This window comes from Rhamphochromis longiceps, linkage group LG11 (assembly GCF_057381845.1).
Source record: "Rhamphochromis longiceps isolate RC_006_pf linkage group LG11, R_longiceps_female_GT1.1, whole genome shotgun sequence".
NCBI classification, from domain to species: Eukaryota; Metazoa; Chordata; class Actinopteri; order Cichliformes; family Cichlidae; genus Rhamphochromis; species Rhamphochromis longiceps.
This window is the reverse complement of record NC_140567.1, coordinates 31168491-31184065: the sequence shown is the minus strand read 5'-3', so window position 1 is coordinate 31184065 and position 15575 is coordinate 31168491. Positions and strand designations below refer to the sequence as shown.

The window sequence follows — 15575 nt, the reverse complement described above, 5'->3', positions numbered from 1 at the left end:
CATTACTTTAGAGAAAAAAATCATTATTTATCATGGCAGTGAGATCAATATCAGTAAATCAGTATTTATCACATTTCTGTAACTCCTTGTATGTTAGTGTTAGCCAGTCCTCCGTGTCTCAAAATGCTGCTGCACGACTTTTAACTAGAACACAGAAGAAAGAGCATGTTACTCATGATTTATCCTCACAGCAATGGCCAGCTTTCCATTTTAGAGTTCATTATAAAATTATTTTCTTTGTTTTAAAGTGTATAAATAGCGTTGCCCCCATCCTACCTCTTTGAGCTGCTGCACTTCCACTCTCCTTTCCAATTGCTCAGATCAGCTGACCAGCTGTGGATGTGCCAAGCAGACAGGACTTTTGCTGTATAGCAGCTCCCCAATTCATTTCCATTTCACATTAGACAGACCTCTTTATTTTCAATTTTTAGATTTGCTTTTAAGAGCCATTCTGGCATTTATATTAGATTATTCTCAACCATTCCAAAAATTCTTAAAATCTCACATTAATATTGCAACACTTAAGATACTTAAGATAATTTTACAGTTAAATTTTGTGGCTCGTGGTCCAGAAAGTACTTAAATGTTTTGACGTCCCTGACTTTGGATTTCTTACACAAATTAGTTACTCCAAAAACACAATGAGTAACGATTTTTTTATACTGTTTGCTGTAATACTGTTTTTATCAATAGATAATACAACGTGGCACAGAGCAGGTAAACCCAAGCTGACATATATCCACATATCGCTCTTCACAATCAAAACATCTGGATAATCCTTAGCCTTGCAACTTTCAGTGTTTATTTAAATGGGATTAACCTGCAAGTGATGCATGTGTAAATCTCACTCCAACAAGTGCATCTAAAAGTGTTGAGGGAGGGGAGCCACATGTAATGAATGTAATAATCCAACTATATAATGAGAAACAGCAATAATAAAACACAGTTGTTACCTTGCTCAGTCGTGGATCTAGAAAATTTTCCAGGTGAGGGGGCAAGACGTCTAGACAGGGTGGCACATACCTCTTCAGTGAGGTATGTGAAAATCCCCTATATGTAAATGGAGTCAACAAAGTACCCACAAAAACACTATTTCTTGAATCATCTAAGAAATGGTCTGTATTTGTATAGCGCTTTACTAGTCCCTAAAGCGCTTTACACATTCAGTTATCCACCCATTCACACACTGGTGATGGCAAGCGACATGTAGCCACAGCTGCCCTGGGGCGCACTGACAGAGGCGAGGCTGCCGAACACTGGCGCCACTGGGCCCTCTGACCACCACCAGTAGGCAACAGGTGAAGTGTCTTGCCCAAGGACACAACGACCGAGACTGTCCAAGCCGAGGCCACCGGCAACCTTCCGATTACAAGGCAAACTCCCAACTCTTGAGCCACGATCGCCCAAAGGTTACAAGCGGCATTTGTACAAACAAGCAATTAGTTATTAACACCCAAACACTTTTCTGACTGAAATGAGTAGTAGCAACAGTGCTGTATAAATAAAAATGAATTGAATTGAATAGCAATAAATAGTAACTTCATTGTCTTCATGAGTAGATTTAAGCTAAATGCTAACTGTGGTGTGACAATATGCCCACAACCAGCTGGCCAAGTTCAATGCCCTATCGTGTAGTTATAAGTGTAGTGCAGTGTAGAGAAGCTCTTCCTCAACCATGATTTGATCAAAAATTTTGGCCAGTTAGCTTTCCTGTCCCCTGATGTCAAAACAGACAAACCAACCGACAGACAAATGGGCACCAGACTTAAAAGATACCTCAGCTGCACTTCTTCAACGATAAGGCTGAAACGCTGCTGTGTGAGATAAATTTAGAATGTTTGATATCTTTTCCAGATCTTACAGGATAGAAATGCATGTGTGTCACCTGACTCATTGTGAATTAGCCCCAGAGGTTCAAGCATGCATACCACAGTTTGTTTTGTAGTACTGTGTTACTATTGTCATTCAATCAGTGCAGTACTGGCTGCTCTGATGCACTGATAACACAATCTCCCCATCAGAGGCAGCATAGTAACAGCAAACAGAAAGAGCTCCAGCACCACATGAAAAGAGATAAATGCAAGCCTAAGCTTGCCTGTTATGTAAGACTGAGAAAGTTGACAGTGGGAATCTATACTGGTACTTCACACTTTTATACTGTACTCTGGGAACTTTGCCAGGTCTATGTGACCTTTTAAGGTGCATCTATTAATTGATCTTAATAGATGCATGAAGTTTCTTGTTATAGCGTTTTTGTTATAGACACAGACAGTACCTGAAAAAAAATATATAGCTTCCTGTACAAAATGCCTTAAAATGGCATGAACACATATGAATTCCTAATGAGTTCATAGTGTCATTGCTGGTTTCACATCTTGTTGAACACAACATAATGTGCAGTTTGAAAAAGAGGATTCCAGTAAGAATAAAATAGTCGACATAGTATGAAGCAGGGTATGCTTTAGGGTGTGGCTATTTTTGATGGACAATCCGCTGCTGCATGAGCATGCAGTGCTCCTTGGTTTCTCAGTCAGATCCACCTCTCACGCATCACATCCAGCTTTCGAGACGTCAAGGTGGAAATGACCAGAATGCTCAACTTGGTTGACATCACACTGGCTATTTTCATTGTTTAAATTCAGTCCATGTCACTCATCTGGATGTACAATATCATATTTTGCAAAATCTTCAACGATTTTTTTCTTTTTCATTATAATACCATGTGTTATACCTGCAGCACAAAATGTCTTGTCGCAGTGTAAAAGTGACAAAATATATGTCTTTAAATAGTAGCAATTAGTGGCAATCATTGCAGGAAATACTTAAAGGTTAAAAGGTAAATGATTGATATTTGAGCTGAAAATATCGACTATATATATACTAGTTACCTAAAGAGTGTCCCTACACACACACACACACACACACACACACACACACACACACAAATAACGATTCTGCACTTTGTTGTTTTTGGTTTCCAGTTCTGGCATGAAACAACCTGGAGGTGCTCCATGCTCAAAGGGGGAAAAAAACATGTATGGGAACGTTAAGTTCTCTCTCTCATCTTTGCTGTGAGATTCATATCTACTTCTATGACTGTCGTATGTGTGTTACACAACTAACTCAGCTTGTGCCTCAGGCTCATTATTAAATCACTCCATGTAAAGGACAAGGGGTCAAACAACTCCTGTCGTTTTTAATATATTTATATTTAATATATTTTTTGTTGTATTATGTACAATGCTGTACAAAAGTATCCCCCCCCCCCCCCCTTCTTGATATAATGCAGATAAAATGATAAAATGTCATTTTTAAATTATTATTTCATTTATGTTTCAGTGGTGAGGCTTCCCAGGAGTGGCCAGCTTATCAAAATTACTGACACTGACAAAATCCAGTGCTGATCAAAAAGAACACCAAGACATATCTCACATTTGTCAAACAAACAAACAAAAAAACCCTTCTTCATCTTGATATTCCTCAAGACCTTTGGGAAAATATTCTGTGCAGTGCAAAACAAAAATTGAATTTTTTGGAAGCTTTGAGTCCTATTACATCTGGCTTAAGAACATCACACCAACACGCAAACATGGTGCTGGTAGTGTGATGGTGTGGGGTTACTTTATTGCTTTAGGACCTGAATGACTTGCTCTATCAGTGATTGGAAACACATCAGCAAGTCTACCTCTTATTAACTTCAAAAAGCAGTGTTAAGGACTGTAACAGTGTGTGCAGAAACTTGAAAATGTCTTTATATAAATAAATAAATGTGTAGCAGTTTTGTTGAAAGATTTTGTTCATCAAAACTAAGGAATGTTGAAGTGTGATAGGGTATGAGTACTCTCATTAGAATGAGGTATCTGAGCAGCCAACCAATGCATGATCCGCATCAGTGCTTCGAGACTAGCAAGTGTCACATGTCTTATATCGCAATAATCAGCATACCATGAAAACGTGATTTGTAGAAAATAATGGACAGAGTCAAATGACACACCACACCGATAACTTGACAACCATCAGCGTACTACAGAAGTGGCATTACGGGAATGTTTAAATGCTTACAGCACGCTACTTAAATATGACACTATCCTATTGACATTCCAAACGCAACCTTACACAACGTTAATTTGTATTGATGTGAAACAGTAACATCAGTGATAATGTGAAAGGAAAAATAAAGACACAGTCAGCGCGACTGGCACAGAGAACAAATATCCTATTCAAAGTCAATGTCGTTTTTTTTTTGTTTGTTTATTTAATTTTTACACAGTGCAAACAACAAGAAAATGCTGCTAAATGTTCACTGGTAACATTTGAGTCAACTGAGCATGGAAAATGTGAAGGGATGTGAATGGGTGAATGATAAGTATACAAAGATAAGTAAAGGACTGATAATAATGACTGGTGTTTCCATCCGGCAGCCTGCATGGTGTAAAATGTGTTTTGTTTCATGTAAAAACATTTGCCCTTACTGATGAACTCATCTAAAATTACAACCTGACTCTGTAGTACACCTCAGCTCTACATCTTACAAGCTTGTGTTTGTTTTAAGTACCAGCAACTTCATTTTCAGTGTAACAGTCAGTTGACATTTCCTGATAACTGTTTTCTAAGAAACAGTGTGTGCCCATATGGGGTTTATGGTTACAAGGACGGTGAAAGTTTACAAGGACCTCTGAAAGTAACAGGGAAAAAAACCTACATTATTTCTCCTAACAGCTGTCTGTGAAAAAGAGACATGTCACTTTTGGTCTCACACATTTCTGCTGTAAACTTATGCACATTACTTGGTGTAAAATTATACTAGCGCAGGAAAGGAGTGGAAAACAGCTTTCACATTTCTTATAAAAGATCATTATGCATTATGCCTCATAAGAATCAAAAGGTCAAAAGCTTTTATTTCAGACTCCTGGTACTTAGATGAAATGCAAAGACAAAAAAGCCACCTACACACAAGGAAGACACGGGGAACCTAGTCAGACAAGGAAGTGCCTCCAGTGACTCCTTAGCATTGGATTTTTTTTAAACTGTAAGGAAGGTAAATCTGTCACAAACTGTCACTCTCTGCAGTGGATTCAAGAAGAAGGGTATTTGTAAGTATGTTAGAAGTTAGGGTGATGTGTCTTTACATGAAGTTTCAGAAATGTTGGCAAAAAGTACATACTTTTACCATGAGGCACTTTCATGACCTCAGCACTTTTTCACAGATTTTGTCAACAGAGTCACGCATCAGTACTACATCAGGGCTGCAGGCAGGTCGACCAGCTCTCATATTAGCCCCACTCATCAACTCTAGATGGACTGAGTGGTTATCAAATGTGTAGAGATTAAAATGTTGAATGCTTTTAACTGACTCTGTGATTTGCAGCCCTGCTTAGAGCTTCAGAAGTAAATTGCGAAACACCAAAAACACATCCATCAACAAAATTGAAATGAACTGTCACAGAGTGCAAGAGCATTTACCTGCAGGCTTTAATAAGTAGCTTTGAGCCTTAGGCAGCTGCCGAGTATAAGAAAATGAGCCAAACAGTTGAAAAGTGAAAAAAAGAACAAAAATAGTTTTGTGAGGCTTTTTGAACTGTATATTTTTCAATAAAGAATAATTTAAAAAAATGTTGAAAAATATAGATCACAGTTTGGCGTAAAAAAAAATGTATTAAAACTACCACATGATGGCACTATGACAAAATAAAGTTACTTATTGTCGTTATTATAGTTAAACTGCAGAGGGCAACATTTCTTTCTATGCAACATAAATTCACACTAACAGCACAAAGCCCTGCAAGCAATATTCAGCTATCTGTTACAATGCAACCAGAATCTGAAGAACAAATATCCTGATGATTTTTGATTTTCTGTTCTATGATAAATTGGTGTAGCTGCCCCAAAATGGCATAACATTGTGTTTCTATTCATAGACAGGAGATCAACACTCACAAAGACCATGAAAGGCTGCATTTTCATAGGAGTCCATACGCTTGATTAGCTGATCATCAACAAGTGTGATCTCCTATATATACTGTAAGCAGGAGTATATGTAGTTTGCTGATCTGGAACATTCAGGTCTGTGTTAACACAATGCAAGACTCTTCATAGGCAGTTCACCCAAAAGAGGTTCTACAGCAGCGGTCCCCAACCCCTGGGCCTCGGACCGGTACCGGTCCGTGAGTCGTTTGGTACCAGGCCGTGAGAGTTAAGGCTGAGGTATGAAATGTATGGTTTTCAGGGTTTTTATCGGTTTTCAGCGTTATTTTGTTATCGTTTTTATCGTTAACTCGGTTTTCCTGGGTCTTTTCACGTGTGTTATGAATAAATCTTCTTTTTTTCGGTACCGGTACTAGTTTTATTTTGTTGTATTTATCCGCGACACCTTAAAGGCCGGTCCGTGAAAATATTGTCGGGCATAAACCGGTCCGTGGCGCAAAAAAGGTTGGGGACCGCTGTTCTACAGGATTTAGTTTGAATGCTAAATATTAAACCTATGAGAGAACAATTATAAAACAAGCCTGAATATATTGGACTTGTTGGAAGGGTTACCAGAAGAAAGCTTCTCTCTATTAGGAGCATGACAACATAGCATAGATTTGAAAACTTTGATTTGAATAAATCAAAAGACTTCTGGAACAGTGTTGTTTGGGGACACCAGCCACAGGACACATTGAGTCAACCATGAACTCTTCTGTATACCAGTAGAATGTGAGGCCAGGTAAAGCTTTTTTTTTCAGCAGGCAAAGTTACTGAAATAAGAAAGAATCAAAGAGTTGTAATCATCCAATCAAAGTGCAGAAGATAGCTGTGCACAAAAGAATACCTTCAAACCTTAACAAACTGAAGCAACGTAATGAATGCATTGGTACTGTATATGGAGAGAGTTCTGTAGAGCCACTTGGTTGTTGTCACCTAGAGGTGTTTGTGCGAATACTAATTGGAGGACATGAAAGAGTCCCATTGATGACGGAGCACAATAGGGAAGCAACACCAGCAAAAACAGAAGAATCCCATCATTTAATCTTTTTTTCCACATTGGACGCTGTTTGTGTGTCTCCTGCCTGCTGTCACTGTGTGGAGAACATAACCCTCACAATGCTGCCCTTGTGCCGAGGACCGTGGTGGAATAGGAAACTAGGTCCGACACAGCTTCCTCTCCCACTGCCCCCAGAGCCATGTGGGCAATAACAAAGATGGCTCAATGCGCACTATAGTGCTCTTTGGCAACGACCTTATGGGAAAGGTTAGAATACACAGGCTAACTTGTTGTCTACAGGGTTCAGAGATGGCTCATCACTCGGTGCACTTTATTGTACAATATGTTTTTTGACAGCACAAGAGAATGTAAGAAAAGTGTGCAGATTTGATCAAAGTTAATACTTTTCTTTGTTTTAATGTGTAATATTAAGGTTCTCCTTCTTAAGTGTTCTTAAGAAGCAACACACAAAACTTATCTTTGTATATATTCATTGTTTCTTCAGTCATCTAAAACAGGAATTGAATAAGATTATAGATACTTTGCTATCTGGTAATTGATCAATCAAGACATTGATGGACAATTAATAAACAATTCATTTATTCATGTTCTAAAGGTAACGTCTACCACTGACAGATTTAGTATGTGTCAGCTCAAACAAATCAGATAATGGCATGTTTTACAAATCAGTGTTTGCACCTTGACCTGTAACACCAAAATGTAGAATTTTAGGTGCTAATGCTGGTTTCATTCATAGTTATAATCCTCTGAGAAAACTTTTTGTTGTTCATATTTTGTCTCACATTTAATAAAAACAAAGAAAAAAAGACTATTAACGAAAACAAACACAAAAGCTTGTGAGTATCAGATCTTCGTATGGTTACAAGAGTCACACTGTCGATTACAGAGTGGACCATATGACCAGAGCGAGGGAAGAGAGGGAGTAAGAGTTAGAGACTGATGACAGCTGAACATTTGATGATTGGACAGAGAACCCAACAGAGATAAATAGTAGAGAAACAAAGTCAAGCTTTATCCAGAGAATTTTCTGATTGGACACTGAAAACATTGTGCTGGAGGATGCTGGAGGATGACCGAACGGCTGTATCTTCTCAATTACGCAGGTTTTTGTCTTTGTCTTTGCCAATTTCCGATTTAAAATTTGGGAAACATATTGGACTGTAAAATGTACCACAATTTTTCTTAACTTAAAGTTTTATTGATGATGCCAGGCCATCTGTGACAACAAAATATTATTCTGTTTTCTCATGAAACACAGGAGGAGGAAGAGTGACACCCTTCATAATGAACTGTGCAGTGATTCTTTTATTGATATCAAGGTGCTTCACCTGGTCTTCAGCTTTATATACACCTGAGAGAGCAGGTAAAATCCCATTACTATCACATGATGGGTGATGTTTTGGCAATGGTTTGCAGTTACATATTCATGTACTGACCTGAGATTACTTTACATACTTGTTAATTTACTGCCTAACGTACGTCATGTTTAATGATGCAATCTGTGAATTTATCTGTGTAACAGAAGAAAATGAATTCATATTTGATGATGTTACCAATATTGCCCAGTATTGAACTCCTGATTGGTTTGTCTTATGTAAAATGCAAATATAGGCTAAATTTCATCTTCAGCACAGTATTTATTATGAGGAGAATATTTTTTATCAGTGCAGTGAAGTAAAGAAAAGAATATATGTTACTGTATACAATGTAGATGGCTACTTCTAGTCATAGATGGAGTGGAACTCAATCAGAGCACTTAAAGCGCATCAGGGAGAACTTGGGGGTTTAGTATCTTGCTCAAAGATACTAAACTTTCTGGTTGGTACTGACACGCTATCAATGCAAATATTTTTGCCAAAAAAAGTGTCTTGTGAAGAAAATTTTAAAGCTTTAACCTGAAAGGGTAAAAATCTAACTTTTGCACTGCAGAAAAATTACACTGCACTGCTCGGTGTAGTGCAAACAAGTTGTTCTTTTACCCAAAAAGGTTGTCACATGGGAGGCTGATGTTAGTGTTCTATTTATGATGTTCGATTTTCTTTTGCCCACAGCTTCCAAGAAACTAAAGTATCTTCTTGAGCCGCCTGTGTCTGCAGACGTCACTGGTCAAAGAGGAGATAATGTCACCTTACCATGTATCCTCAGAACCAAACCCAGCCATTACAAGGTTAAATGGACAAAAATTGAACCAGAGAAGGTTGGACCAGAAAATATTATCATGATATCCAATGCACATGCATTCAAGCCATACGGCCATCTTGGACAGCGAGCTTTTCTGCGTAAGGCTCATGCCATGGACGCCTCCCTGCACCTCGGCCGTCTTGAGCTGGAAGATGAAGGCACGTATCGCTGTGAGCTGGTCAATGGCATTGAGGATGAGAGCGTCACCATTACTTTGAGGATTGAAGGTAAAATATTTTTTGTATCTGCTTTTTCAGGATATTGGTACATGTCTGATTATTCGTGTGGTATACACTAGCTAAAAAAGGCTATTTCTGGTAAAATAGTGGTTTGAGCTATTGGTAGGTCATGGGGCAAAAACACACACATGAGAATAAAAATGATTTTTTTTGTAAAGAAAATAAGGTTTACCCATGTTTTTATGGTTCAGCTTGGATATTTTTTTCTCCTGCTTATCAAGAAAAATAGTCTGAGAACCGCTGATGTGAAAGATATACAGGCTATTTTGAAATGTTGTCATAGCTTCATAGGGGCACTCATTTTGCATGGGCAGAGAAAAACCAGCACTGACAGCGGGCCTTCTCTTTGTAGGTGTGGTCTTCCCGTATCAGAGTAAAGATGGCCGTTACAGATTCAATTACCAAGAAGCAAAAGAGGCTTGTGCTGCACAAGATGGCACATTAGCCACATACAGCCAGCTTTACAGAGGTACCCCACAAACTGTTCAAAGCATTTATTCCGAATCAACAAATGCTATCTACTGCTTGTCCAGCTTTATTATTTTGTCTCTTCCTGCAGCTTGGACTGAGGGTTTGGATTGGTGCAACGCAGGTTGGCTCCATGATGGCACTGTTCATTATCCGATTATTCACCCACGACCAGTTTGTGGAGGCGAGTTGCCTTCAGGCATCCGCAGTTATGGCCCAAAAGATAAAAACAATGATCGGTTTGATGCTTTTTGCTTCACTTCGCAGACATCTGGTAAGTTAGGAAACAAACTTTTCTACTCTTCCAGTTTTTTGTGTGGTTAAATATTTTTCAAATCTCAAACTGTTTGAAATATAGAATCACTGATCCAAATGCTATTATTTATTTATGTTGTAATACACTTGTTTAAAATCACAGCATCCTGCGTTTCATTTACAATCCTTCACATAAATTTCTTTTTGGGACACTGTATCTTCAGAAAGAACCAATGAGCAGAAGCCGAGAGAGTCACATAACAAGGCGTGGAAGTATTGAGAGGCTAGTGTGTGTTTGGTCTTCACATGGGAGTTCTTCAAAATAGAAAAGGAATCAAATAATACTAACTCTTTAAGAAATAATTTAACACCAGATAAAGTACAGAATGTCACACAATAGACTGTTTATAAAAGATGGACATAGACATTGTGACCATACCCAGTGGTTTTATATCCTCATTAGCCTTTTGACTCCTGGAATGTTGGTTTTGTGAAACCTAAAACAGCCTATTTTATTTGTGAGGGTGGAGTGTGAAGTTAATTTAACTCACCAAAACTAAAAAACAAGCTTCATGTACCACACAGCAACAAGTTATATTTTGTGTAATTCAATAAAAATGACCCAAGTTGTCTATATCAACACTTAACAAAACAAGTAAATTACTAAAATAGAAAAAAAAACTGTCACTCATCTTACAGCTGTTACCAGTTGAGAAACGGCCTTGTGTGACTTTTCCAAGAAATGCAGGTTTTAGCGCTTTTAAGCTGGCTTCCTCATCCTGCCTTAGGCACTCCTGTAGGCTGTATGCACTCTTGGTTACACTCGTAATTATGAGAAAACAATTCTGAACTTCTATGAGTTAAAGTGACAAAATAAACTGACTCAACCCACAGTACTTTTGATGAATCCTTAGAAAATATAATATTTTTTGTATACAGTTATAAAGTGTTTAACAAATTTATTAAACCACCAGAGAAAAAGTCATAAAAACAATAAAATTCAAAAATCTATGCAGTGATCATTTTAAAAAAGAGTTCCCCCTTTAGAAACCCGAGCAGTGCACCTCAAACACACCCAGATCCCAGAAAGTCACCACACTTTGGATTTCTTGGTGACGCCAGTAGAGCCATGGTCTACAGGGTGTTGCTTCTTAATTTTTTATTGATGATTGTTTATGTTTGAGTGCAGTGATACTGAATCCAGATTCTCAGTAGAAACAATCTGCCCTTTAATACCTACCACACAAAAGCAGTATTGATAGTATGTGCTGTTGTGACTAGTGATGGGTGAATGAAATGGCTCTTAGAGCCGGGTCTTTGAAGTGAACGATGCGAGCCGGCTCCTTATTGGGAGCCGTGGGTTTTTTTCTTTCTCTTGCCCTCTCTTTCACTTTTTTTTGCTTTACGCTGCAAGTCACCCTTGTGTTTGCGCTGAGCAGAGACGCCAAACAGGGACTTGCGTTTGCGCCCCTCTGCTCAGCGCTGAGCTGAGCTGAGGGGGCGGGGACGGTAGTTACACTCGCAACAGCAGTAGCACACAACAAGAGCAGGAGGGAAAGAAAGACAGCCGGGAGCAACAACAAGAGACAACACCGTCACATTGGAAAGGTACAGTAAAGTAAATGAGTGACACCAAGAAAAGAAGCAAAGTCTGGAACCATTTCAATCGTATTGACAAAACAAAGGCAGAGTGTAGAGTCTACAAGAAAAGGATATCATATAGAGCTCCACAAACAACATGCACAGGCACCTAAGAACTGTCCACCCATCAGTGCAATGGGAAGATAAAACGCAGTCAGTTGAGTGTGATATTAATATTTCTAAATGCCAACCTTTCCCTTAATTAAAGATCTGGGCGTTCTTTTTTTCCCCCTTTTTTCCCATATTTTAATTTATATTTTACTGTGTTGTGGTTTGCAGTGTTTTGTGTTGTTTCACTTTAAATTTGTTTAAAAGGAAAAAGGTGAAAATTTAAGTAGTTAAAAGTTGAAATGTATGAAATGTAAATAGTTGGTTTTTGTATTTTATAATTTATTTATTACATTTTATGTGGAGTGAATAAATAAAAGTATATTTACAGTGGCCCCTAGAGACAAAGCACGTACAAACTCCAAAACACAACGGAAGTGCTCCAGGATGCTAGGAGCTGTGTTGAGCTTTTGTTACCTAGTGGCTACACAAGCCAGGAAGTACCAACAATCGGATTGGGTGTGTGGTAGTAACAGGTAAATGAACTTTTTTTTAAAAATTATTTGAATATATATATATATATGTATATATGTATATATATATATATACATCAGCTGCTGGATAGCGTAGTGGTTAGACTACACGCCTTTGGAACAGAGGATCGCAAGTTCGATTCCTGCCTGGGGCGTCTGTATCCAGTAAGGGTCCTAAGGCTAGACCCCCTATGCTAAGCAAGCCTACCGCAGACATGAGCGAGACAGATAAATATATATGTGTGTGAGTGTTTGTGTATTAATATTGTGCTTTGGAGTTTGTACGTGTTTCGTCTCTAGGGGTCCCCATAAATATTTATATATAAACATACATAAAGAAAACCACGTTTTTTTACATTACTAATTCCTTTTGTGCATAATTTTATATTGTTGTTGATAATTAATTAATTAAAGCAACAAAACAACCTGAAGAGCCGGTTGGGAGCCGAAAGAGCCAGCTCTTTTTAGTGAGCCGAGCCGAAAGAGCCGGATCTCTAAAAAGAGCCGGAAATCCCATCACTTGTTGTGACATGATGGAAACATGTTCAGTGGGAAAATGCTCGTTTGTCTCTCCAGCTGGAAAGCCCTACTGATACTCCCACTCTTACTGTTGAAAATATGACAGACATGTTTGGACTTGTAAAACAACAAGGACATTTAAATAGTTGCATATTTTCTTTTTGTCAGCATTTAAATAATTACTTATTCTTTATATCTCCTACAAATGTTTCCTGCTCCCACAGGCTCCGTCTTCTACATAGCTGGGGCTTTCTCCTTCGAACAGGCCGGACACACTTGTAAAAATCAGGGAGCTGAGATGGCATTGGTCGGCCAGCTTTATGCTGCCTGGCATTTCCATAACTTTGACCAGTGCGATGCCGGTTGGTTAAAAGATGGCAGTGTTCGGTTTCCCATCAGTAACCCCAGGGAGCGCTGTGGAGGCATTCCAGAGGCAGGAGTACGGTCATTTGGATTCCCAGACAAGAACACACATGTTTATGGGGTCTATTGCTATAGGTAATCCAAAAGCACGAGCAAGAAAGACAGAGAGACCTGAGAGACCACAATACATGTGTATACAGCTTTATATACCAAAAGATTGTCCCAAATAAGAAAGTTCATATCTGAGGCTACAGACACGTTGCACTATTGTTATTTTCAACATTATAGTAAAGTAACTATGAGTGGGTATAATAATGATTAAAAATAACTAAAAGAATGAAAGTTCAAGGAAAGTTCAACAACTAGTAGATTGCAGGTAAATGTTATAAAATAATGTTTATATGCACAATCATCTATCACTAAGCCTTTAATAATAACAGCTCTGCAAACACGTGATGTGTCTACTTAACATAACTCTTGCTTTTATATGAGCATACTCTAATGAGAATAAACACAAAGGATAAACTGATTTATGTGTAAATTAATGACACATAATTTAATTTGCTGAATAAAAAGATGACCTGTTATCAGTTTGGATGTTTTTGTATATTTTTTTCCTTACTTTCCAAAAATATCTCAGCTGCTGGAGCCTCTGTCCTTATTTATCATAGAGTGCCTGGATGTAGCCTAACTTTAAAATACTCATTTTTGACATGCATCTAGATGCCATCAGTCGTTGGAATATAAATGAAGAAAGGAGTAGCCTCTTTCTAAACTGCACAGATAAGGTCATGATGTCAAGTTGTTAATGATTTAAAGTAGCAGCAACCAGTTAAATTGCAGTTTACTGTTAAGTTTTCAGTTTCAGTTTAGCTGCTAGGTTTCAATGTGGGTCCAAGGGTGCAAGGGAAAGCTTCCTGCCTCAACAATGCATTGAAAGAAAATATTAAAGCAAGGAGGGACTTATTTAATGAGCCTTGCAATAGAAGTTAAAATAACAGGAATTATACATTTTTACACATATTTATGAAAAATATATAAAATAAAATAAAATATAGCAGTGATCTGCTTTCCTATTAAATCTCTAATGAGTACCGAGACAACCTGGTAGCTTTATGCATTTGTCTACATGAAATTTCTCTGATTTCAGGGTTGGTACTTTCCCTCATCTAAAGAAATACCAAAATTAAAGGGAATCACTGATGTCCCCTTCAAGAAAACGTTAACATAGTTTCCACATGGTGTTTAAATCAGTTAGACATGTTAGAAAACAAAACAAACTGCATCTGATTAAATCTGGAGCTAGTGTGACTCACGCTTTAATGTGACCTTATCTACATGTAAACTGTATCTATACATTCTTAACTGATATAAAAAGAAATTTCCAAAGAAGTTCCCACCTCTTCCTCTTATCTCTGCCTTCAAGCAAGAAAACAACAACAGATGAACCAGTCCTGTGAACACAGAAGAAAAGGAAGAGCCCAAACAAAAGGGTTACTCCAGGACAGTCCCACTGTCCTGGAGTAACCCTTTTGGCCCACAACATATTACCCACAACATAATCGTGTTTCACCTTTATTAAAGGTGGCCCACAACATATTACTCCATATTGTTTGGATCAATGGATAAATTTGTCATCAGTGGGCAATCCTATGGCTACAAATGAGAGAAACTTAAATATTCACACTGTTTTTGAGACATAACGTCTTTAGCAATAAACCACTTGACAACAACGCTGATCATGTTTGGGGGGTTTTTTTGTTGCTTTTTTATGTTCACTGTATTTAATGTTGTGGTTAGTTTCGTTTGCTATTATAACTAATATTACATGGAAGATATTTCTCAGTTGCAAGATTCTTCAAATTCAAATATTGTATCGCAAAATATACAGTTGACTCACAGTCAAGTGAGTAGCCAAGTCTAAGCAAAGAATTTCCAAATCTTCGTTGCAATCTTGCTTGTTGTGTTGACAATTTAATCACATTGTCTAAAGACTAACACTACACATTGCCTTGACTTACCATTTTTAAGTTTGCTTTTCAAGCCCACACATTTTTTTGTAACCTATAAGGATCTTGCTACAGAGTATACCACATAATTTCCTTTTATCTGAGATGCACTGCAATTTGAGATCTACTACCCACTTTCAGTGAAAACAGAACGCACATGAAATCCCTTTTTTAATAAAGGTGAAAGGTGAAACAAGATTGTGTGTTTGGAAATCAGCAAAGTTATAGCAGCTTCAAGAGCAATTTATAAAAGTAAAAAAATGTGTCCATTTAATGAGCAGTTACATGCTCTTTCTCCCAGTAAAGAAGCATTGTGCTATATTAGAACAGAATA

The 15575-nt window shown here is 37.9% G+C and overlaps 1 protein-coding gene across 1 annotated transcript; it reads left to right on the top strand.

The window, feature by feature from the left end:
- The first annotated feature begins 8007 nt into the window (after nucleotides 1-8007).
- hapln2 (hyaluronan and proteoglycan link protein 2) lies at nucleotides 8008-13668 on the top strand. The gene is made up of 6 exons (XM_085421887.1): nucleotides 8008-8088; nucleotides 8244-8348; nucleotides 9037-9393; nucleotides 9758-9874; nucleotides 9965-10147; nucleotides 13094-13668. The coding sequence occupies exons 1-6, from the start codon at nucleotides 8055-8057 to the stop codon at nucleotides 13369-13371; spliced, it is 1074 nt and encodes a 357-aa protein (XP_085278013.1). The 5' UTR covers nucleotides 8008-8054; the 3' UTR covers nucleotides 13372-13668.
- Nucleotides 13669-15575: the final 1907 nt, after the last annotated feature.

What these genes read in the sequence shown, in the direction of transcription:
- hapln2 (XM_085421887.1), top strand. Translation starts at nt 8,055, where the DNA reads ATGACCGAACGGCTGTATCTTCTCAATTACGCAG. An exon ending in GTATCTTCTCAATTACGCAG is followed by an intron (nt 8,089 to 8,243) that starts GTTTTTGTCTTT and finishes CATGAAACACAG; the next exon opens with GAGGAGGAAGAGTGACACCC. An exon ending in CTTCACTTCGCAGACATCTG is followed by an intron (nt 10,148 to 13,093) that starts GTAAGTTAGGAA and finishes CTGCTCCCACAG; the next exon opens with GCTCCGTCTTCTACATAGCT.